The 26,148-nt window shown below is 42.6% G+C and overlaps 1 protein-coding gene across 12 annotated transcripts in view; it reads right to left on the bottom strand.

The window, feature by feature from the left end:
• The window catches only part of PKHD1 (PKHD1 ciliary IPT domain containing fibrocystin/polyductin), a 238,684-nt gene that overhangs the window by 162,773 nt on the left and 49,763 nt on the right, over nt 1-26,148 (bottom strand). For all 12 annotated transcript variants that reach the window (XR_010357918.1, XM_064411623.1, XM_064411625.1 and 9 more), the window contains 2 exons: nt 25,408-25,591; nt 19,767-19,917 (listed from right to left, as the gene is read on the bottom strand). Coding sequence is in view for 11 of the 12 variants with exons in the window: in XM_064411623.1 (XP_064267693.1) it covers nt 19,767-19,917; nt 25,408-25,591 (335 nt within the window). In the remaining variant the exon portion in view is untranslated. The remainder of the gene's footprint in view (nt 1-19,766; nt 19,918-25,407; nt 25,592-26,148) is intronic.

Here is a 26,148-nt window from a genome sequence, read left to right as displayed (position 1 = left end):
TCCAAAGAATCTGTTTTAGGTGGAGAAAAGGGGGTTTGTTCAAGGAAAACACTTGAAATTACCAGAGCACAGAGCAGGGTTAGAGGGAAGGCAGCTCTGTAGGAATTGAGGAAAGACATCAAACAATTTGTTTGGTGACTCTTCTCTTGCAGTCCTGCACCCTTCCCTAAGATGAAAGAGCACCTCCTTAAGATCTTTGAAAGAAGAGGGTGTGGTCTAATGCAAGTTTAGTGAAACAGACACCTGCCCTAAACCACCAGTACATTTTCCTCAACTTTGTGAATCCCATGTGATTAAGTTCCCTAATTCTGGGAGAAAAGCACAGTGCAATCTCCAGCTGCAACAGAATTCTTAAGATCCTTTCCAGAAGGGTGGTTGTGTTTATATCCAGCTCCACTTAAGCAGCCCATTGTAAAATAACATCAACTAATACACAAATTAATTGCACATCTCTATTTAAGCAGGGCTGCTGTCAGAGTCACAATATCCTTCTCACTATTTTTTTTTTCAGACAAGAAAAACTCTTTATATTTTTCCCCTGCCTGGCAACCTGTATTTGACCTCTGGTGTTTAATTGAAATACTTCTCAGCCTGAAGAGCAGCAGCAGCTGCAGGTGCCAGGGTTGTGGCTGAGTGCCCACCCCACGTGGGCTTGGTGAATGAACCAGAAGGAACCTGCAGAGCCAGGGAAAGCTGTGTCTCAGCCACTGGTGCTGGGCATTTTCCTCCTGTGCTTTTTCCAGCTTCAGGAAAAATGGCAGGGAGCTGGAAAATCAAAATTGGACAAAGAGGATCTGGCATAAAACAAGCTCTGAGCTGTGAAGCTGAAGCTGCTGGCAGCAGCTGCTGCAGTGGGGTGGCAGCTCCATGCTCTGGCTTCAGTGTGTACCAGAGCTGGAAAGATGATTTGGAGGAAACAGAGCTTATGAGACCACAACATCTCTGCAGCCATCTGTGTCACTGTCAGAGCTCACATTTGAATGTGGCCAATTTCAACGAGGTTTAATAGGAGAAGCAAGACAACAAGGATGCTGCAATCCTGCAGGGTTTGTGACAATCAGTAGATAAACTGGGGCATGAGTCACTCCTGACTGTGTGTTTTATACAATGTAATGGGTTAAATAAACAATTATAACCTGAACTGAACACGTAAAATCATCCCCCAAACTGTTGCAGGGTGTGCCCTCACATCACACATCCACAGAAAACCCACACTGGCAACATTTCACATTTTGAATCCAGCACAGCAGATGGCATTAACCCAGTAGGGAGCCAAACCTGCAAAATATGGGCAGAAACCTCCTTGGGGTGGGAAATCACCAGCATTGGGAATCCCTAAGAAACCCCAGTTGTGCTTCCTGAGGCACCAAAAAACAGAAGGAGCTGGGAAGGGATTTGACCTGACAATTCAATGAATAGAGTCCTGCAGGTGCTTTCCAGCTCTGACATCCATTTGGAATGTGTCATGCACACAGGAAATTTTATTTGCTAGGGAAAGGTTTTTTACCCAGAAGGAGTTTGGGCACTGGAACAGGCTGCCCAGATCAGAGTCCCAAGCTGGATGGAGCTCAGAAGCATTGAGACAAACCTCTCAGGAACATGATGGGATTTTTGGGGTGTCCTGTGAGGGCCAGGAGCTGTGCTCAATGATCCTTGCAGGCCCTTTTCCACTCAGAATACTCTGGGATTCTATGCACAACTCATATCAAGCCCAAACCTTGTGTAGCAGGCCCATAGCTTGTTATAACACAGGTTAATTTTTCCTTCCCAATCATATCTTCAAAATAATTATGTAAAAGTAAAATAACATTTTTGTAACATTCAATAAAATACACACAATCTCTTTGCAGTTCAGCACCTTACCCCCCCTTTCCTGCCTACTGCACCTTCTTTTTTTTCATTTTCCAGGCAGATTTCTTTCCATTTTATGGTTTTTTAGCTGCTGCTGTTGTCAACCAGGCTGGGCTTGCCTTTCTGTCAGCCTTTGGGGACACATCTCAGGATCAGTTTGTCAGCTTGTGCCTGTGACTACCAGGGCTCAGAAACAGCAGCAACAACTGAATAAATAACAGTGAAAAACTTACATTCCCACCCAGGCTGGTAAAAAATTCACAAATGGGAAGGATACCAAAATGCAAGGTTTGGGCTTCAAAGGGTTGAGAGACTCCTGTTTAGATACAGAATAGATCATTTGATCACAGTTTGGGATAACTGCAATTTCTTTTGTTAAGTGGGTTTTTTTAAGAGTACACTCCCAAAAAAAGACTACAGTAACAATTATAGGCACAAAGATAAGAGCTTTCAGCCTCTCATCAGAAAATTACTTATAAAACAAAACCAAGAAGCAGTGATGTAGTTAAACACCAACCCTGCTTCCTGCTGTGCTCACTGTTCTCCCTTCTTTCCTAGATTTTAAGGACAAATTCTTTATTGTGAGGCCCTGCCACAGGTTTCCCAGAGGATCTGTGGCTGCCCCATCCCTGGAAGTGTCCAAGGCCAGGCTGGACAGGGCTTGGAGCAACCTGGGATAGTGGAAGGTGTCCCTGCCCATGGCAGGGTTTTTGAAAGAATATATTCTTTGATGTCACACCCAATCCAAACCATTCCATGATTCCAGGCTGTGGGTTCCAGCTGAGGGTTGGAGAAACCTGGAAGCAGGAGGCTTTTCCCACCAACTCCAGCCCCAGCAGGCAGTTTTATCCTTTCCCCCAGACCCAGCTGGTGGGACACAGAGCGCAGTGTGGTTCCTGCAATCTTTAGCAAGAGGAAGTTCCCCCTGTCCCAGTGAGCACGTCCACAAATGAACAAAAGTTTGGAATGCTGCCCACACAGCAGAGATTGACACCCAGGAGAGCAGCCTTTCCTTGGTGCTGACAGATTGCCATTTAACCAGCGAGTACGGAGAGCAAGTGTTCCTGTCCTCAGTCACCACGGAGAGACAAGGTTAACATTCCCAGTGATGGAGTGCAGCGCAGATTTCCCCACGCCACACACCCAGGACTCCACACCACATTTGAAAACACTTTAATTTCAGTGATGGATGCAGGGAGCTCTCTTTCCAGGCTGTGAACTCTTAACAGCTCCTCAGTTTAATACATCAGGAAAAGATTTACACCCCCTCACCCAACTCCCATCCACCTGAAGGAAAGAAAAACGTATATTTGGAGGAGACAAAAGAGAAGGGGAGGTATTTTATTATACTAGATGTCTTTTACAAGGGAAGTATTTTCAGCCATCTGCTCTAATTATTCCTCTTGTATTGGCCACCATCTTCATGCAACAATAGAAATAATTATCTCCTCAAGGGCAGAAAAAAAATATTTACAGAAACAAACAAAAGTTGATTATCTTTAGCTCCTAGGGAAAAAAAAAGAAACAAGCTACTTCTTAATGAAGGAGCAATTAGGAAGGTGGGTAGAACATCTATAATTAAACCAGACAAATTGGTGCAGGCTCCTCCCTCCTACACATACTTGAAAGGGATGCAAATGCAAGTTATTTGCTACAGTCAGTAGAATTAACAAGGAAAATGCTGCCCAGTGCCTGAAGAAGCTGAACCTGTCTCTTGGCATCATTCCCTGTCTCTCCTGCTTGTCACACCTCTAACCCTTTGCCAAATTAACTGGAAAAAGCTCACCACAACTGAAAAGCTATGGAATTTAAATTGGCATGGGGAGGGCTTCCTCTGTATAACAGCATCCCCCAGACAATTACAGGATTCTCATCATCCTGTTCTTTAAGAACAGCCTCTTGCCTGCACTTCACCCCTCAGTGTAAAAGAAAGTAGCTCTTTCTATATAAACCAAACCTAGAGGATTTCTGCAATTGTGTTTTCAATCCCTGCAATGTGTAAGAATTTTGCTCACTGAGAGAATGAAGGTATATCCACAGTTCTGTGGGAAAGATGGAATGGGGCCATCCAAAGAGAACAGAAAATATTTTATACTGTGCGCAAAAAAGTATAAAGCTAAAAAAAAAATTCTCTCTACTAAGAGCAAAGCACAATGCCTCATTTTATGGACAAATACATGGATTTCGGCTTCCAAAAAGAATTTAGTTGAATTTAAGTGTCTGTGCTATGAAATCAATGAATGGCCAGACTGAAGCTGGTCAAGGAACGGCTGATCAGGGAAGTGGTGGGATCATCATCCCTGGAAGTGTTCAGAAAACACACAGATGTGGCACTTGGGGACACAGCTTGGTGGTGGCCCTGGCAGTGCTAGGGGAGTGGTTTGACCTGATGATCTTGGAGATCTTTCCTAGCGTAAATTGTTCTATGATTTTTAAGGCTGAATTTCCCACAGTTTCTCCAAGAAGTCTCAGGACAGAAGGTATCACCTAATGCTCATTACAGGTGCAAACACCAACCAGGAAAGAGCTGTAAACCAGCACACTGGGAACACTTCTTTACTTCTTTAAGCAAACCCTTCCAAAAAGGCCAATTTTCACCAAAAAAAAAAAAGAAAAAAATAATTAAAAAACCCACAAAACAAAACAAAAAACAAGCCAGAGATTAAGAATTACCAGTGTTTGTATTGTTTCTCTTGCACATCCATGCAGCAATTCCAGAGAAGCTGCCTTTAACTATTTAAGTAGCCTGTACTGAGTTCTTAGAAAATCAGAGTGCCAAAGGAGTCTAGTGGATCCTACAATGTGCTCAGCAACCCTATAAAGGAGTTTTATCCATGTGCACATCACTACAGTGTTCCAAATTTGCCATTGATTGAGGTATTTCCAAGCTGGATGTGAGGGAGAAGAAAGTAAGAGTGAGAGGAGAACCCCTGGAAAAGTTTGGAATGGAAAATCTACTTCCATCTTCCCAGTGAAAGTACCACATTCACCTTTATCACTTTCCTTTCACGGAATCATGGCATATCCAGAGTTGGAAGGATCCCACAAGGATCATTGAGTCCAACTCCTGACCCTGCTGAGGATGCCCCAAAAATCCTGTCCATGGGTAACCTGAGCAGCCACTGGTATCCAAACTGGGCAACAAAGGTAGAGAGGTAATGGGATCATCTTCTTGTGGTTTGTGAAATAAATGTTTCCAAAAATGGCAGAAATTGTTGTGCTCAAATCACAAATCACTAAGGAAGTAGCCTTAGACACAATCAAAAACCAAACAAACAAATAAAAATAAACAATAACCAAACCAAACAAAAACAAAGAACGTAAAAAGAAAGAAAAGAAAAAAAAAAAAAAAAGAAGGCAAGATACCTAGAGAACTATACACTGTGAAAAAATTAATCATTTATCCCCAAGAAGCCTGGAATGATCTGTAGCTGTGAATAAACCAAGCATGGAAATGAGCAGAATGCTTCTGAATATACCTGCATGGAGAGGCTGGAACAGGTTTCCAGAGAGAGTAGGAGACCAAGCTCAGTTTTTCCTTGACTTAGCATTCTTGACATGACAGCCTGGAACATAACCCAACAAACAATTTCCAAGGCCACAATATGATATTTTTATCACTGTCTGCATCATCTTCTGCTGTGTAACTTCACTTTACCCACTACTCCACCTTTAAAATGCAGGTGGGATTATCCCACCAGGTCTCTCTTTAATTACTCCCAAAGCATTGATACAGCAAGGATCAGGGCTGGGTTCATGGCTGGACATGTGATGCACTATCCAATATCTTTATTTTAAACTGAGAGTGCTTGTACCCTGAGTTAAAAAGAAATAATTATTTTTCTGTTTTTCTTATTTATTTTTAGCTGTCCTGCAGAAATCTTTCTGACTTCTGCTGAGTTGCACAGGCACAAGAAGGGAAGAATCTGGCTGGGCATGTTCTCTATGGGACTGATGAATGACTCTAGTCTCTCCCAAACTATTAGAGGATAAATCTGTTTACACACAAAAAATTGACCTGGGCTGGTGAGGTGGGACTAGAACCAGGAAACTGGCACGTCCCAGAGGTAAAAATGCATTTGCAGCCAAGAGCATTAGTAACTCAAGACCATAAACAAGCCACAGCATCATTAATTACTCAGACAGGGGCAGCCACAGAAGCAGTGAGAAGACCCAAAAGCCAACTGTAAATAGTTCATCGAGCTGATTAGTTCAGGAAAAAAATGAGTGGGCAGTTTTAGAGGTCAGAGGCCATGGCACAAGTCAGTCTCAAGCCAGTTTGCAACTGGACAATGGCATGAGAAACAGCTTAATTCCTGTTTAAAAAAAAATCCTAAACAAAACCAGCAAAGCCACTTAAAAAACAACCACAAAAAAAAGGTTTATTCAGCAGGGGAGTAATCACAGCAATTTTGAAGCACAGAAGGTAAGGCTCCTTGCTCCAGAAGTATTTAATTAAGGACACAGAGGATTAGTTAAATCTAATGGTGCTTTTATAGGAAGGGTACTGAAAAGACATCACTGTTGTCAGGGGGCATATCCCAGGTATAGATGAGCCATCTTTGTACACACAGGCAACAAAACTCACCCAAATTCAATGTGAAATACCAAATAATGCAGGGATATGAACACTATGAATCCACTCCATAATTAAACAAACCATGAGAACTCTGGGAAGGTCCCCGTCTCTTTACCACACACATGAGAACAAAGTGCTGTTCTTGGGTCTCTCAGGGTCATGGTGGGAGGAAAAGCCTAAAATCAGAAATCTCAGTTTCAAATATTAAAGAAGACACCCTGGGAAGCAGAGGAACTGTCTTGGAGCACATGAAGAGCCTTGTTTCACAGAATGTGTGTTTTCTTACAACTCCTTGTTAATTCACAGGAATCTTCACAATGTTCATTTACAGTATGATATTCAGAGATTGATTATTTATTACAGTGGAAACTATACTAGTGCAGAGTTTTAAGCCCAACTGGCTGAAAATCCTCAGTGTAAACACATCAAGGAATTCAGTGCTACCTTCCAGTTTAGCTACAACAGGACTGAGTTTTCCTTTCCATAGCACTGTTAAAGGGCACACATCATCTACACATCTCTCTAAACCAGCCATTTCTCAAACTATGGAGGCTTCTGAGACAAATTAAAAGCAGCAATTTAATGGTAATGAGAAAATTACAGCACCAAGTTGTTTACACAAGCAGGATAACCAAGCCTGGTGACTGTGTCAGCCTTTGCACTGTGCAAATATTGTCTCCCAATTGAATGAGCTTGAGTTACACTTACTAATCTTAGAGCAAATATTGCAAATGCAAAGATTAGCTCCACAATTTGCTGACCACCTGCAGGAAAAGTAATTAAATTATGTCCTTATTTGTCAGCAAGCAGGATTTCTGAATGGATGCTACACTAAATGGGGAGGGAGGAGTGTGGCTCATCCACCCAACAGTGCCAGGGAGAGCTGATGATGTTTTTTGGATCAGGCAGGAAGATAAACAGAATCCCAGAGATGTTTGGGATGGAAGGCACCTCTGGAGATCATCTAGTCCTACCCCCTGCCAAGGCAGGGTCACCCAGAGCAGGTGACAGAGTATGGTTGCGTTTGAGGGTCCCAGGATGAGGGAAGAGATGAGAATCTTGATTCCATGTTTCAGAAGGCTGATTTATTATATTATTATATTATATTATATACTAAAACTATACTAAAAAGAATACAGAGAACGGATCCATCAGAAGGTTGGAAAGGAATAGAAAAGAATGATAACAAAATCTTGTGACTGCTTACAGCCTTGACACAGATGGCTGTCATTGGTCATCAAGTAAAAACAATTTCACATGCTGGGTAAACAATTTTCCAAATCACATTCTAAAGCAACAAAACATGGAGAAGCTGAAGCTTCCCAGCTCCTCAGGAGAAAAGATCCTGGCAAAAGGATTTTTCATAAAATATGTCAGTGACAGCACAGGAACACCTCCAGGTGGGTTTGGAATGTCTCCAGAGAGAGAACTCCACATCCTCCTGAGCAGCTATTCCAGTGCTCTGACATCTTCAGTGTAAAGTTCTTCCTCAGTTTGAGGTGGAATTCTATGTGTTTTAGAAGCCCTTGCAAGAGTCCAAAGTCAGCTGTGAAGGTCAGAGCACCAGTGTGGGATCCAGCCTTGGAGTTTCCCACAGCTCCCATGGGAACATAGGGAATATAGGTGAGTTTGTACACAAACCATCTCCACAACAAACCTGGCTTGCAGGGGGTTCAGAGTGATTTACCAGGCAAAGACTGAAAAGTGCATGGAAGAGGGCAAACTGTGTTTAGGCTACAGCTTGGTCTGTCCTATGCATAAAATACAGCAACCAGACAGCAAAACCATACAATCCAAGGACAAATGTTGATTCTGCCTTAATTGCATCCACATCTCCTCAGCCCAAGAGTCAGGACCATTGATTGTTACTGGGCATGACCATCTACCCAAGGTAGGATCTGATGCAGAGCAGCAGCATTTGTAATTATCACTGCATCTCAGGGATGACTGCAGGTGTAATGAGGTACAAAGGGCTTGGCCAGCAGCAGAGGCACAGTTACTTCTCAAATGTTCATCATAAAATTGGAAAAGTTTGAGTTGGAAAGGTCCTTAAAGCTCATCCTGTTCCACTCCTTGCCATGGGCAGGGACACCTTACACCATCCCAAATTGCTCCAAGCCCTGTCCAGCCCAGCCTTGGACACTGCCAGGGACTGAGCACTGACAGATACTCTGGGAAACCTGTGCCAGGGCCTCGCCACCCTTTAGCAAAGAATTTTTTCACAATATCTAATTTAAAAAAAAACCTTCTAGCTTAAGGCAATTACCCCTTGTCCTATTACTCCATGCCCTTGTGAAAATTCCTCTCCAGCCCTCCTCTAAGCTTCCTTTAAATCTTGAAGGAATCATTTCCTCTCACATTGTGCTACAGGGATGCAGGATTTGGGATTCCCAGCAGCCAGCAAGAATTTCCTGCTCCTGCAAAAGTTGTGGCAGTGACCAACAGTGCTGGTGTCTGACTTCTGCACTGGAAACAATCCTGAACCTGCCCCTCAGGTAGAGAATCTCACCCTGTTATTTCAGTAATGTGAGCTTGTGGAACAGCTCCTCCCAAGCTGCAAGCTTTCAGAGCCCACTTTCAAACTCGGTGTCCTGTTTAGCTTTAGCACATCAACAACATGCTGCCCTCAGCCTATCTGTGTGCATTATCTGCTGCTCTAATGTACCGTGCACCGAGCCACAGCATCATTACAGGTAAGTGCTCAGGTTTAAATGCAAACATAATTGCATAATGTGGTACAGCCAGGAAGAATAATGCAGGAAATAGAGCCAGCTCCATCTGATAGTGCAATCTGACTGGAACGTCGGCCCTTTGGATCAAACGCGCAGCCCAGATGGGGCAACCAAGAATAAAAGTGCTTTGTGGTATCTTTATTGTCATCATCAAAAACACTTATCTGCCACAAAGGTAAAAAGGTGAAGATGGGACTGCTACAGAAAAGGTCACAGAAGCAACAGGGTATCACTGGGTTATGGGGGCAAGGACTATGCCATACCAGCATCGCCACCTTTGCCCTGTCACTCCAAGCTGAATTTGCCAGTTCCTAATGGGAATCTGAGCACTGAGTGGCATTTACAACACTGGGAACACCCATACCATTTTCCTTCACCAAAGGGTGTCTCTTTAACTGTGATAAATCCAGATAAAACCTCCCACCCTACCCCGTAAGGAGCTGCACAAAGTGGGGAGAAAATTCACAACATTAGACGCCTTAGAAATGAGAACATGTCTGGAGCAGATATGTACACTTTAATACATTTATTTTATGTAGCTAAAATTAGAACTGATTCTCAATGGAACAGTGCTTCTATCTACTTAATTTTAATTTTTTTCAGTAGTTTGAGCTTACAGTAGCACACGATAGATGATTTCAGGGGTGCAGACAGCCCCACAACAGAAGCCAGAAGGCAGCAGAAGTTAATTTAGTGCACTTTGAACCATTTGCCCTGAATTACAACTCCTCCACTGAAGAGAACATCACACATGTCATGGGACAGTAACTGCTCTTGTCATTTCAGGAGATTTTAACCCAAACTTCATTCAAATCAGACAAGATGAGAGCCTATCGTGAGAAAGAACCTCCCCACCAACACACTGCCCTGTGAACTGAGAAGCCTTTGAGTTGAAAGCACAAACTGCTGCTGTTTGAGCTGTAAAGACATCCCTCTGTCTGTAACAGGGCTGTAACAGCTCATCTTTGTTGGGAATACAGATCCCCTGCAATAATAGACTCCATGGCCTTCACTCTCTGCCTCCCATGCACACAAACTTGTCTGCCTGTAAATCATTTGGCAGGATATGAAACCAGGGTCCTTCTACGCAAGGATCCCTGCTGGCTCATCCTTACCCCAGCATCTGAATTCATACAAGTGCTAAAGGATGCAGATGTGTGCTGACTAATATTCCAAGGGTGAATTTAGTTTTGGAGAGAGTTGGATACCAGCCTAATGCACACACAGAAAAGAGGATGTAGGTAAAATTAGAAATGCCACCTGGAGAAACTCACCCAGAATTGTTACCCATGATGCCTGTATTCAAATCCTTCATGTACCTAACCAGAAATTCCCTCCTCCAGACCTGAAATTGAGCACTGGCTTGGGGCCGTGCCAGTGGCCAGCATCTGCAGTCCTTTCAGCATGGAAAAAACTCAGTTTCTGCAACACTGTCTGGGCCATCTCAGCTTTGAAGCCACATTTTTAGCTCAGTGGCTCCATTCCCTGACTCACCCCAACAGGGTTCCCAAAAAGCCACTGCAGAACAACACTGACTGCCCAACTTCTTCTGAGCCAATTCATTTCAGGGAATCATGTAATCACAGACTGGTTTGGGCAAGAAAGGGCCTTAAAGAGCATTTAGATCTAACTCTCTGCCAAAGGAAAGGACACCTTTGACTAGACCAGGTTGCCCCAAGTTCCATTCAATCTGGTGTTGAACACTTCCAGGGACGGAGTAGCCAAAACTTCTCTGAGAACCTGTGCCAGGATCTCCTCACCCTCACAGGGAATGATTTCTCCTAAATATCTTACCAAAATCTACCACAGAATGGTCTGTGCTGCCTTCCTGTGCCTGTCCTACTGGGTTTACTGGTGAGCTCAGGGAAAACTCCCCTCAATGCTGAAAGCAAAAAATTACATCTTCTATCACCAAACACAGGTGAAGGAAGGAGGAAAACTGCAAATAAAGATGAATTTGAGAATGAAAAAGCAAGAAAGTGTGCGTGAAAGAGGGAGCACTGTGACCCCTAAGTGGGTGAAGCTGAGCCTGATCCTTGATCAGAATCCCAGACCCAGAGAAGATGTGTGAAAGCAGGAAAATAAATCAATAAGCAAAACAGCAATCTCTTTCCTCAATTTTATATGAGGAAGTTCAAATTTACCCAGCTCCTCACAAACTGTCTTTGGCTAAAATCACCACTAACAAGCTCTGACATTTGAAATTTAACTGAATATGAGCTAACAGCTCCCAGCCCTCCACCACCCAGGGAGCTGACCAGGAATATTTTGTTTAAGTCATAGACGGGGCTAAACTGAGCTTTATTGAGAAGACCCAGCGTTCAGGGGCAAGTGTTTATGGCACCCACTTCACCTGATGCTTCCCTGCCCTGGCAGTCTGCTTTTCTTCACACAGAGCTCTCAGTCCCCTCCTCTCCTCCCCAGTGTAATTATTTGCTGATTTTTAGGAGGTCCCCTCACGATCCCTTAATGAAGTCCCTCGCTCTGCAGCAATTCACGAGGACAGATTGGACACGAGGGGCTTCCACTTAGGGAGTGCCAATCAGGGGTGGTACCCAGCATTTAGCAGCAGTTGTTAAGCCAGTCTATCACCGGGCTATTACAGGCTCATCACGAAAACAGCTTGCTTTTACTGGCAACCACATCAAATTAACCCTTTCCTTAGAGACAGGGGGAAGCCTCGAGTACATTCATCATGCCAAAGAGCTTTGTTTTCACTCCTGCTACAGCAGGTTTTTAAGTTATTAATAAATGCTCTCTGAACTGAAATCTCCCTACTTTAAATATGTTTTTTTCTCTAGCTGTACACCTAGTTCACATTTTAGTCTGTGCTAAATGTAATTATAGCATCAACAGTTACAAAATCAGAAAAAAAATCTTTTAAAAATCCCTGAACAACAAATACTATTTGTCCTTTCTCTATTCCTCACTCTAAACTCTATGCACAGAACAAATCATGATTCAAGATCATCGTGTCTCCATCACTACCAGCGGTTTGCTACAAGACCAAATTTTCAGGTTTTTGTTATCCTCAGGATTGGTTTTTTTTTCCCCCAAAGAAGAAAATCGTAACTGTGTTCCTCTCCCTCACATTTTATCCAAGGCTTCTTCTCACTTCTTGTGGATGGGGTGGGACACCTGATCTGGCCCTCATGGGCAGAGGACAGGCCAGGCACCAGACTCAGAACTTTAGAGCTACACCCATGGCCCAACCACATCAAGAATCCCTTCAATGATCCCACTCTGGCCAAGACTATGCCACTGAAATCTCCCAGATTTCAGTAGAGGGTCCCCCACATGCCCAGTCCTTGCTGGGCGCTGAGCCAGACCCCAGAAATATTTGGGAGGGGTTGTAGGTGAGCCAATGCCTCTGGTACACAAAAAAAACCTGTGTGAAGTATCCAGCCCACAATGCTGGTCTGGGTGGGACTGGGGAGAGCACATGAGTCAGAGGGTGACAGAGTTCTCTGTTAGTGACACAAAGCAACATATTTTTCCCAGGTCACACCATATGAAGGACAAGACTGTGGAAGAGGTTTTACAGCAACTTCTGTGAGCCAGAGAGAAGTTTGATAAGAAAATCCATGTTTACCCCAAAATAATTTTCTACCAAGGTCATTGACATAGAAACCAAGCAGGAAAGAAGGACAGATAAGAGAAACCTGCAACTGCCTATTCAAATTAGCACTTTGTCTTTCATGACCAATGAGTAAAGTGAAAACTTATGAGTTTTTTAAGGATGTATAAAAAACACGTATGCTATAATAAAAACTGTTTGAAGCCTTCTGAAAATGGAGTGTGCTGCTTCGTATTGTCTCTGTCTCAACTATGACACAAGACCATCAGATATGTTAAGTCTTGCTCCAATGCAGAACAAGCCTGGGCTGGGTGTGTCTCCAAGTTGCTCAGCCCTTTTCCCATTAAATTCAAGATGGGCAACTGGAGAAGGCACAGGGCTTCCTCCAATTTCACCCAGAGCCCAAGGCTGGACACCCAGAACAGTCACAGGCATTCAAAATTCCCACTCCCTTCCCCCAGGGAGACAAAGCCAGGTTGAAGAGGGCTTTGAGACACCCAATCTGGTGGAAGGACCTTTCCAACCCAAACCATTCTGTGACACCAAGTCCTACAGATGGAGAGCCAAAGCCATGGTTCCAAACACAGACAATCCTTCCCCCTCCAAAATGCTGAATTGCTGAAGGAGTCAATTAGAGTTTCTGTCTTAATTAAACAGAAAAGTGGCGGCAACACTCCGTGCAAGCCCCTGGGAGAGAGAAGACACAAGCCCACAGTCACTCAGGAGCTTCCCCACACCCTCCTGACCTATATTGGATCCTTCCTTTTGTACAGGAAGGGAAAGATTTGCTTTCTGTTCCTTGGAGCAGCACTTCCAAAATGGAGCTTTTCACTACAAACCTGTTTCTGTTAAAGCTTGGGAGCAGGGATAAATGGAAGTGGGAAAAGGAAAACAGTTCTCATTAAACTATGCAGTGTTCAGTTCTGATTTCACACAGGTTGGTTTAAATGCATATGGAAAAGCTTTGAGGTGCTTTGGATTACAGGGACTGGCATTCCGTCCTGGGGATAATGGCATTCCATCCTAGGATATCCTGGGGATAGCTTCCAATGCATCTCTCAGTGCAGCTCTGTGAGTGGTGGCTTTCCTTCTCCTGGAAAGCCACTTACAGTTCAGGAAGTAATCTCCTCAGAGACATTAGAAAGATGGTGAGATTTAAAATAAAAAGAAGAGGCTTTTCACAATGTGGGGGGCGGGGAAAGAGAAAGTTACAGTTCAGTCTTTCATTTTTCATCTGACGGCAGGAGAGGAAACAGTTAAACCTCAAATCAGGAAGCAAAAAGTTAAAGGAAAATAAAACACCACAAGCCCAACTCCTGAATTTCCCATTGCAGCCCAAGGCTGAACCCATTAAAAGGAAGGGAAAAAAAAAAAAGAAAGAAAAAGAAAAGAAGAAAGAATTAAAAAAAAAAAGAAAACAGAGAAGAGAAGCAATTTTGCTTATCCTTTCCTCACACACCTAGCAGCCCCTTTTTTCCTATTATTTATTTATTTATTTATTTATCTTCCCCTTCCACAGCAAGGCCCTTATTTTCTCATTTAGTCCAACAGAGATTGTCCTCCCGGAGTGACCTTTTTTTTTTATTTCTCTCTCTCTCTCTCCTCCTTTCCTTCTTCCTCCCCCCCTCCTCCCTGCTGCCTCCAGGCCATTGCCCTCGTGCCAGTAACTAGATAACACACTCTATCAGAGATTTTTTAAAAAATCATTGCAAAGGCACTGGGGCTGATAGTGGCATCAATCCTTGCCTGACACGGGCTCGGGTCAACCATTTATCTCTTCACATTGCCTGTGGTTACTGGGGAGCCCATCTTGGTTCTCTGCAACTTAACAGCCTTGCAGATGGTACCTCTCTGCTCCAGCAGCCTCCACACCCCAAGACTGGGTTTGTGGGGGTTTTTTAATTAGGTTTTGGTTTTTTTATGGACTGTTCAACTTCTTTTCTGTGAGAGTCTGGTGGGTTTTATTGCACTCCTCACCTCCTTCTGAAAATAACACTGTGACCAAGTTAAGAAAACAGGGAATTTGGACATGCAAGGGTGGGCTTGCTAGGCTGTTAAAAGTGGATATTTATGAAAATACACACAAAATAATGTAGAAGATTTCATCTAGTCCAACTCCTGATGTCCCATCCTGTGTGACATGGCTATTTTTGGCTGATTGCACTGCCAAAGGACCCAGCAACTCTACTCACAGCCCACAACAACATAAAGTCAGGTTCTATCAGGATACTTGCTAATAAATCCAATGAAACTATTCCCAAGCCTCAGCAAATTGTGATCCCCATGGCCAGATAAAGGGTTCTGGGTTTGCACTCTCTAAATGGATACACAGGAATTAAATATCTATTGCACCATAATTCTTCTTCAAGTGGAGAAGAGAGTAAAACAGAACAGTGGTTTCATTAGCCCACTGCAAACAAAATCCATATCAAACTGGAATCTGCTCTGTTCTTTCCTCATTCCTGGCAGTGTTCAAGTCCAGGCTGGATGGGGCTTGGAGCAGCCTGGTTTAGTGGAAGGTGCCTCTGCCCATGGCAGGGGAACTGGGACTAGATGATGTTTTTAAGATGCTTTCCAACCCAAACCTTTCTGTGACTCTGTGATCCCTGCCCTGCCTAACTACCCTCAGCCTGCTGTGGTGGTTTTCCTCATGGACTGCCAAATATGAGCCCTTCATCCCCAAAAATGCACCCATCAAACATCCACATAACATGAGGACAGCTCTAAAATGAGAGTAAAACAGAAGAGTCACTTCCCATCACTTGTAACCCTCACAGATGGAGAACATGCTCAAGAGCTGTCCCTGCCCATGGCAGGGGGCTGGAATGAGAGGATCTTTAATGCCCCTTCCAACCCAAACCAGTCTGTGACCTTGCATCAGTCCTGCTGTGAGTAATAAAGTAACAGTCCTTTATGCCAAGAATGCCCTGGGCTTCCAGGGACCCTTCCATGCCCCCTAAAAGCTGCCCAGGTTTTGCCACCTTTGTAAACCACCAAATTTCACCACCATTTGAAACCATTTCATTGCTTCCCTCACTTCCAAATACTTTGGATGGTAAGCAGGGAGAAAAAAGCTAAAGAAGGAAGGAAATTAATTATTCTAAGATCTGCTGAGGAATCCAAGGGATTTGAAGATCTAGTCCTGATTTTATTAAGTGAAAGCTGAACAGAAAGGATTTCTGAGGTGACTGTACATATATCAGACACAGATTTGTGGGTGTTTATATTTTTTTCTTTCACAAGAAGTGAACAAAGCATTTATCAGTCACCAAGCTAAGAACTCACAGATCCTCAATATTCTAAGCCACCCCTTAAATCTCAAGACCTGTTAAAAACAAACTCAAGTCAGCGCAGCACACCCAGGCAGAGCCATAATCCAGCATGGCATTTTTATCTGGCAAGTTATTTTTTATTAACCTCCTACCCCTCAACAGGGACCCCTTGAGGGTTGGGTTGCAGGGAATTCACTGGGATACCAGTTCAGCTTCCCTAGGGCTGACTTAATACGTGGCATCGGCCCTCTGCCAAATATTCCATCAGCCATGTGGGCCAGCAGAGGAGGGGGAGTGGGAGCAGGGAAGAGCTGCTCCAGCAGCATGTTTGCATCATGATTAGGTCTGGTCCAGCGATCTGGAATAATAATGGGAAGGCTCACTAAGCATAATGGGTTCAGAGCCATCCCAGCCTGGTCAAACCCTCCCACGAGCATCCTCTCCTTGTGTTTTTGGGGTGTTTTGCACATCTCATCAGTGTCTCACCAGAGCTGACGTCTCATTATGCAGCCAAGGTGGAAGTGGACAGGTACTGAGTGAGCATTAGAACTTTTCTTTTCCCTTTTATTATTTAATTCATGTCTTCCCATTATCCAGTGCATTCTTGAAGCTGTGAACTAATTAAGTCCTGTGGGATATACAATCAGTGCTGGGGTTTTTTTTTGCCCTCCCTCTCTTTTCAGTAGGCTAAATTGCATTATATACTGGAATAAAAATAATTGTGCAACTCTTCTTAGATAATAACAGAGCAAGTTACAAACACTAATGATGCTGAATGCAACAGTGGGGCAGAGGCCTGCTGCTTATTTCTTGTGACCTAATTAAGTCATACAGGGCAAAATACTTCAAACACAAAGTGAGGCAAGAGCTTAAATCAGTTTCTAATGAAAATCATAAAAATTATTCTCTGGGGAGGTCGTGGGACACAGACCAGACATCACGAAAAATCCAAATTGAACTGAAATTTCATTAAGTCTGCTGTGAAAATCACAGATCTCCTGGTAGCCCCTTGAAACTCCCATGAAATTCTGGGAGTCCTCTAGATTCATATCTGAGCCCATCCCTGACTGTAACCATGCACCCAATGTTTCTGGAGGGTTTTTCCAACATTTAGGATTCTATGATTCATGCAAGCAACAGCTCAGAGACCAAAGTTGAAAGGACAAAAATTGAGCGGTGGATTTTGCAGCACCTACCAGAAAATGCAGTTGTTTAAATAATACAACTGGTGAAAAAATACCCTAAAAACTGTGTCATAGAATAATGGGCATATCATAGAATATCCTGAGTTTCTAGAAACCCACAAGGATCATCAGGGGCAGCTCCTGGCTCTGCAGAGAACAACCCTAAGAACCCTAATCTGCGCCTAAGAATGTTGTCCAAATATTGCTTGAACTCTGGCAGGTTTGGTGGTGTCACCATTTGTATTCTCAGGCTCAAGTTCCCAGAACCAATATTTTACATTTTATTTCTTTATTTATTATTCTCTGCTCTCAAGCAAGGCTGTTCTCTCTTGTTGCCAGTGCCCATTCATTCTGTGCCATAAGCCTCTCTACATTTTCACTTCCAATGCCATCCTGGAGCTAATTCTGCTCCACCATCATCACCAAATCACCTCTGAGCCAACCCTCCCACAGCACCCAAGAGCTGGGCTGAGCTCTTGGCCTGAGCACCACTGAACAGTGAATCTGTGCTGAGAACAGGATAATCATGCCCCTTTTTTTATGGAATGCTTTGAGATCCTTGCATGAGCATGCAAGAGAAGTGCCAGATGTTATTATAAAGAGATGCAGCCCCATTACTTGTACACAGAGTTGTGCTGCCTGCTAATAGCACCATTATCCTAAGGCACGTGGTGCTATTAATGCATTTCACTGCTTAGTGCTGAACCTGGGGACCATTTTTTCCACTGGAAAGGTAAGGCCAGTTCCCATGACATGATTTAAACCTCCACAGTGAAGCATGCATGCGCTGCACCAGGTCGTAAATCTTAACGGGATGCTGTCAGCCAGAAAGGGACCAAAATTGAAGCCATTTATCTGAACTCCCCACCCATCCACCTCTGCTCACCCAAGCCAGTTTTGGGAAGAGGGATAAAATGATTCTGAATGCCCACTGGGTTCATTAAGCAGCAGCAAATCCCAGATCTGAAGTGCTGCTGTTTTCATCCTGCTCTGAATGAATTTGTTCATTCAGGACACTTAGGACTTCCTTGGTTTTCCCTACTCTGAGCAGAAAAACCACAGCAGGAGCAAACCTCACAGCTTCCTCCTCTTCTTGCTCCCACCTGAGTCACAAGACAAGCTGTCATCCTGCCATTACTGAGGCTGCAGGAGCTGTGACACAGCCCAGATCAGAGACAGCAGAGGGGAATATCCCTCTATTCTGCAGCCCAGGCTCTGGGACTCTAGAGATGCCCTTATCCCATTTGGAAATGAAAATAGGAATGTAAGGAGGAGTTGCCATTTGGTCTCATGCTTGCCTGGGCACTTCCCTTCACTCCTGTAGTCACCAACCAGCAATTTTTGATGGTTGTATTTCTCCTTATCTAGGCATGTTTTAGGTACCATAACAAGGCTGATGAGCAAATGAACTTTAATAAGTAACATTCTACATCTGACATTCCTTCACAGACCAAGGCCAGGCTTAACAGAAGTAAGGAATTGTAATTTAGGATACTCCACTGCAATAGTAATATTCATGTAAGGTAGATATGCAAATATTCAGAGAGTCTTAAATATAGAATAGATCAGATATATAAAATTAAATACAGAATTCAACATTAGAAATGCACAAAAATTACTCTGCCAGGACAATGCAGCTACTTTTTGGGATGGCAAAGTAAGTGTAAAGTCCTTAAACACAGGAAATCTCTTTGCAGATAGAGTTTAAAATTAATATGGTAGCTTTAACATTGATGCTGAGAAAATTAACTTCATTTTCCTAAACTGTGCTAAAAGACTGTGTGAAATTAAAAATAGCATTTGGTTTGTATCCTGAATCAGGTGTGTAACTATCCCCACTCACACATTCCCATATTCAGGAGGTCTCCACCACATCTCAGGAGCTGCTCCATTAGGAAAGGAGAATGAAGAAGGGACGTTTGGCATTCAACAAATATCCAACCCCTCTAAATTTCTTCTTACAGGTGGCTAAACACCCCCTCTGCAAAATTGTGAGGATTCTAACAGAACATTTCAGGTTAGCAATGACATTTTTACGTATCAAGGCTTAAAATTTATGCTGGTTCAGGATTATAACTTTTTTGTCATGAACTCTTGGTATATGTTTTCTTTTCTTGCAATACCCACAGATAGCACTGTCCCATTTTCCTTCAGCTACTGAAAAGGAGCAAAAATCAAATATAACCAAGGCTGCACTGAATGCTAAGTTTCTGCCAGAGAGCTAAAACTGTACCTCATGGCTAAGATTCCTGCTCAACAGAAAATAACACTTTTATAAGAAAATTGAATTTATATTAAAAAAAAGAGAGAGTGTTAAAAAATACATAGATTGCTCAGAAAATAAGGTAAAGCTCATTTATGTCTCATAAAATCCATGATTAGCCATAGTTAACCATTAATTCAGCTGTGCTGCATTAGAACTGCTATTCAAAGTTGGAAAGCATTTAATATTATATATTGCTGCTGCTCAGCCTAAATTGTTTTTTTTCTTGCCCCCCTTTAAATGTACACAATATTACAAATTTAATTTTAAGCTGTTTGAATCAGTCTGTAAAAAAGATTTGATTATACCTGAGTGTTCTGGCCCCAGTTTTTCCATATCTCAGTAATCTTGGCAGTAATTGGCTGATTAGCTCCCTCACACTCCATCTCTGCCTCAGTTTCCATGGTAATGTTACAGGAGCTATTATAGATGAGAACTTCATCTCTTTCCACTTTAGGGCTGAAACGAGAAGGGAGGTTAAATGGGGTGTCATCAATCTTAATGAAATGCAATTATTTTTACTCTTATTAATCATTGAAAGCCATTAGCTTGTGGCAACTCCTGGCCACCATTTGTCAAACTTTGCAAATTTCGGTAATTTTGTTTCCATTCTTTTATTGTTTATTTGTTTTTCCCCCCTTTATCTGCACACACTCAGGATGAAAACACATGCAGTAAATATCTCTCAGTGATGCTTTTCTCCTTCCCCAAACCATCACAAACGAATGCCAGTCTAGACCAAGGCAGGCAGATAAGTGCAGACAACAGGGAGGGAATCAGTGTTGGGAGCAAAGATGGACTCCTACAAGGAGTAGGGTTGGTTTGTGTCTCCCCCCTCCCCATCTTACTCACACTTAGCAATGGGGAATGAATAACTTGCAACTCCCCTAGGGCAAGGGGAGAAATTGGAAAAACCACACAACTGGCTAACTGGTCCCTAATTCCAACTGTGAAAAAATGAGCTCATTTAGGGGTTCCAATTCCTGCTACCCAGCTGATTGCAATGATGCTTTGTTGCTAACATTGGAACATTAACTTAGTAAATTAATTAAACTTACTTAACAGCCCAGACTAAGCAGATTCGATATATGTGCCAGTTATACCAGCAGACATTTGCTCTAAAGCACAGGAGGAAGAAGAAATAGAAAACATGGTGGGAGAGAAACATTTTTTTCCTTGGTTTTGCTGCTGACAGTTGCTGATTTTGGTAGTGTTTCATTGTGGGGAGCTATAGGATTCAACATATAGTTTAGTGGTGAGCAAAGTGTAGTGCAGGGTTAATGGCTGGACTTGATGATCCCAGAGGTCTTTTCCAACCTAATTTTGTGACTCTTGGCCATTGCTACTTCTTCCTTTCCTCCCACCCCACCATCAGATTCACACAGGCAAGTTGTAGGAAGGTGAGGAGAAAGGAGGGGAGTTACAGCAACACCAATACAACAACCAGCAATACAGAAATTACTGTAATTACTGTAATTAAAGCCAAAAATGGCTTTTCTGAATAGCTAAGAAAGGAAAGAGTTCACAGTGTGAACTCAACAAAACAGAGGATCAAGATTTTAAGAGACCTTCAGGTTCCTGAAAATCCCATATAACAACATTTTCTGGGATTAGAACCCCAGAGTGGTTTGGACTGGAAGGACTTTAAAGTTCCATCCCCCTGGATGGAAGGTGGGAGGTGGTCAGGGGCACCTCCCACCTCCCATCCAGCCTGGCCTTGGACACTTCCAGGGATCCAGGGGCAGCCACAGCTTCTCTGGGCAGCCTGTTCCAGGGCCTCCCCACCCTCAAAGGGAAGAATTCTATCATAATAACTCTCAAAAATCTACTTTCTGTCAGTTTGATGTCATTCCCCTGTTGCTCCAGGCCCTTGTCCAAAGTCCCTCTCCAAATCTCATGGAGTCCCTTTAGGCATTGAAAGGTGTTCTAAGTTCTCCCTGCAGCCTCCTCTTCTCCAGGCTGAGCAATCCAAGTTTTCCCAGCCTTTCCTCACAGCAGAGCTGCTCCACCCCTCTGATCATCATCCTGCTTCCTCTGGACTCTCTCCAACATCTCCAAACCCCTCCTGTGCTGGGGACCCCAAAGCTGGACACTGTTCCAGATGGGGCTTCATGAGAGAGGAGTAGAGGGGGTGAAGCACCTCCTTTGCCAAAAGCTATCCCAAAATTGACCCAATTAGAAAACCAGGACTCAGAGCTTTATTGGGAGGGTGATGATCAGAGTGGTTTGATGACCCTGGAGATTTAAAACTTCCCTGCTGGATGCAGCAGCTCACTCTGCAAACAAAGCCTTGCTCTGACCTGCATTTAGGGGCTGTTTGTTTTGGTGCCCTTATTCAGGGTTAAAGTGGTAAAGGAATCAGCCACATTAGAAATCACAACAATACTGAAAAAAAAATTTAAAAAGCCTTTGAACCCTTTTAAAAGCAAATTTTTATTTTTATATTTAAATAAACTTTTCCCTCTGTTGTATCAATAATCAAAAGCCAGTCTTGGGGAGCTGTGTTTGCTTTTGATAGCAACATTTTGAGAATTGATATTGCTGTACACAATAATTCAGTGGACTGGGCTATTTTTCAAGACTACAAAGTACTTTTTAAAGCTCCAAGAAAAAACTGCGTCTTTTAGATAACCAACAGTTTTAAAGGCAGAAGGGGGTGGTGGTCGGCTGGATGCAGAGCACGGACACAATTTCCCAAACATTCAAATCTATACAAGGACCTTTGAGTGGTTTTCACAGGTTTTTTGCAAAAAATAAATACACTTTGTTAATAAGAAAAGCAAAGTGTATTTATTTTTTTGTCCTCATGCAAGCACATTCTGAAACACTCTTAACAAATTGCAATGTTTAAAGGAAACGCAAGAAAAGGAGAGAATTATTAAATGGAATTCAGGAATGTACCTTGATACAAGTGTTGTTAATGGCAAAACTTACAACTCGTTTAAGGAATATGCTTTTGCCATTATGAGCTGATAAAGGATGGGCTGTGGTACTGACTACATAAAGAAAATATTTATTTAAACCATTGAAAAACATTGTTCAAGTGGCTGCCCCAATCTTGGAAGTGTCCAAGCCCAGGTTGGATGGGACTTGGAGCAATCTGGGATAGTGGAAGGTGTCCCTGCCCATGGCAGGGATGGAATGAGATGAGATTTAAGGTCCTTTCAAACACAAATTATTCTGTGATTCTATAAAATTAGTAAGAAAAACAGGAGAAATTCAGTGTGCACTTAAACCAGGAATTACTTCGGTTGTTTTTTCCCCATCCTGGGACAAATGTCTTAACCTTGAGCATTTGCACAGAACTAAAATTCATATATATTTATTATTATTTACTATTATTAATTAAAACAATCAGTATGTATTATTTCAGGAATCCTCAAAATCCTTCTTTTCTGGTGGAAACATTTAAATTTTCAAAGATTTTCCTACAAATTCCATTAATACTTTAAAATTAAATATTTTTCTGAACTGAAATGTGGAAAACAGTTTTCAGAAATTCTGAAATAAGTTAATTTGTATGATGCAAAACTCTCAGTTTTTTCCTTCTATTTCTTCTAAGATTTCTCAAATCAGGAAACTTCTTTGAAAACAAAAAAATTACTAGCCCCTACTTCCCTTTAGCAAGAAATAAACTTCTCTTTAAATTAGAAATAAACTCACTAGAAAAAAAATATCAGCCCAAGTTTTAATTTTCAAATAAAAGATAAGCGTGAGCACAATAGGGTGAAAAGTTAAGACAATAAGAAAGAGGTTGAAGAAGTGGGGAAAATGGAAAGATAGTAGGCAAAAAAAGTTGATTGATCTGATTCAGAAATGTGTCCCTGATAGGATTCCCAGGAGGAATAATAAAACCTGTCTCTGGAGCATTCACAGTGAAATTAGACTAAAAACCACAGTGAAAACAATAAGCAGTCAGTAAAAAGACTTTGTGACTTTCTCCACAGTGGCAGCCCAAACCAACCAAACCAAGAAAATGAGAAAGAAAAAAAGTATTATTATTATTATTATTATTATTATTATTATTATTATGCCACTGAAAATGCATTTTTTTATCAATGAAGAGCTGATCACAATTTTAATATCCAGGGAAAAAGAAACAAAAAAGAAACACGTGGGGTTGTCCTGTCCCTCTCAAGTTTGTTGGTTCTCTGCATTGTCCTTACACTGATGTGAGGAAAAGCAAAGCAAAGTTCAACCAGACAAGGCAAAGCTCCTGGAGTTTCTTGATTTGAAACAAGTCATTCTGGGAGCAGTAGAACTGATTAAATTATTTAAATTTGGGTTTTTTTTCCCCCTTTTAATTCTCCTTACTTTTGTTTTCTTCAAAAGATCTGACCTCCCATCTCCTGGGGTGTTACAGGGTATTACCAATGCACAGGGTGGCTTTGGACACTTGGCCAGTTGTACAGATCAAGGCAGAATTCTGCCCTCTGTCTCCTCAGCAGGAAAATAATTTCTTTCTGCCTAACACTGGTTTTATCAAACTGGGAGGAATTTTCTTAAAAAGAGCAGGCCTGATGAAATGTAGATAAAATTTAAAAAGTTGGTGAGGAAGAAATGGTAGATCCACAGAGAGGGTGTTGCAACTGTGTAAACTTTTTTTTTTTAATTAATTAATTTTAGTAGAAAACTTTTATTTTCATATTTTTGAACAAGTTTAAAAAGTTGTGGAATTCATGTCTTGCTATTTTTGGACAGTAAATGCCAGTTGGGATTTTTTTCCCCCCCTCAATTCAGGGTATCCAGAGCTACCTCTGGTGAATCAACCCCAGGTATGATGCAAGATCAGGTCAGGATGAGGAACAAATCACTGCAACTTCACTGAAATGCCTGGACCGTGGCAAGATGCAGCAGCCAGAAGTTTGTTCATGTACAGCAGATCATGGACAGCGAATTACAATGCTGTCCTAATTCTCTAATTACTAAATAACTTCTGGAAAGTTTTGTTCAACTTGTTCCAGTACCTAAAGGGGTGTTACAAGAAGCCAGGAGAGGAACTTTTCACAAGGGCATGGAGTGATAGGACAAGGGGGAGTGGCTCCAAATTGGAGGAGGGGAGATTTGGATTAGAGATTAGGTAGAAATTCCACCCTGTGAGGGTGGGCAGGGCCTGGCACAGGCTGCCCAGAGAAGCTGTGGCTGCCCCTGGATCCCTGGGAGTGTTTAAGGTTAGGTTGGACAGGTCTTGGAGCAACCTGGGATAGTGGAAGGTGCCCCTGCTCATGGGGTTGGAACAATATAACCTTTGAGGTCCCTTCCAAACCAAATCTTTAATCATTCACCTGTTTATTCCTTAACTCAGACATCTCTAGAAGTAAGTGCTCTTCAAGAATAAATCCTCACTGCTCCATCAAAGACAACAGTTCCAAGTTATACTCCTGGACAGCTTGGCCCCAGATTTGCAAAGCACAAGCACCCTTGCACACCCTGCTGAATTTACTCTGTGACTCTTTACTCATGAAAGTGCTTAGAGAAAGGCAGAGGGAGGAAAAAAAGAAGGAAAAAAAAAAATAACAGAAGGGGAAAAAAAGGAAAAAACAACAGAAAAAAAGAAGACTTCTGCTTTTCATAATGCCTAATCTTTTTTCCCATTGGCATCCACCAGATGTTGCTTTGGATCAGAAGATAAATATTAAAACCTAAGAAGGAACAAAGCAGGCTGTTTACGAGATGGATTTTCTGATGTCTCTCAAACACTTTTAAAAGGCAGGAGGGAAGGAGGGGGAACTGGAGATGCTTTGATAGGCACAGAGAATGAATTCCACTACCCAGCAGAGCTCTCTAGTGGTCTCAAGGCTAAACAGCTCTATTGCCATCAATGTGAGAATTAAGAATTTGTTCCTTCAGTCCATCATTTGGACCAACTCTGAAAAAGGTGGAAAGCCATTGGGGGGGATGCAATTTTTGGATGGACCCAATGGGCTGATGGAGAGACACGGCACTAACCTGGCAAGGAGTCCAGCAAAATGCCCCTGGGGCGGGGTGTCCCCACAGGTGTAGAAGTAGGACACAGATCCTCTCTGCTGGGAGGTGCCCACCAGGACTCGGATGTCACACTCAACAAAGGTGGCTCTGTCCTCTTGGCAGTTGGCAGAAGAATGTGTCAAACCACAGAGAAAGGCCAAAGAGGCTGCAAGACAGAGAGGAAAAAAACCCCAAAGCAGCCTAAACACCACTGACATTGGGCACGTTTTATCTACTGAGAGGTGTCATTGCAGGAGATATCCCTGACCATGGAACTAAAGTAACTTTAATGTCCTTTCCAGCCCAAGCCATTCCATGATCCTTTGGCTCCTGATGTGCACCCAGCCTCTCTTTAGCTGCATCCTTTTCAAGGATAATTAGGTCTCCATGCAGCTCCTTCAGCCCCATTTGCTTTGTGTGAGCAAAATGTAATCTCCTTTGTGCCCTGAGCACCAGGATGGTCTTTGGGATCAAAGTGCTCTGTCCAGAAGGAGATGACATAAAGGATTAAATACAAGCATGGACTTTTCTTGTGGAAGAGCCAAAACATGGTTTGCAGTTCAGAAATATGGCACAAAGCTTTTACCAAGGAGATGTGACAATTTAACATATATCACAAGTTTCGAACCCAGAAACAGTTTTTGAGGAAACTTTGACACAGCTTGGAGGGCTCCTGGGGAACTGCTGGGAACTGGGATCTCCCACCTTGCTTTACTGCTGAAT

The sequence above is a fragment of the Passer domesticus genome, chromosome 3 (genome assembly GCF_036417665.1).
Source record: "Passer domesticus isolate bPasDom1 chromosome 3, bPasDom1.hap1, whole genome shotgun sequence".
Lineage (NCBI taxonomy): Eukaryota > Metazoa > Chordata > Aves > Passeriformes > Passeridae > Passer > Passer domesticus.
The sequence above is the reverse complement of the archived record's forward strand: the minus strand, read 5'-3'. Positions and strand labels throughout refer to the sequence as shown.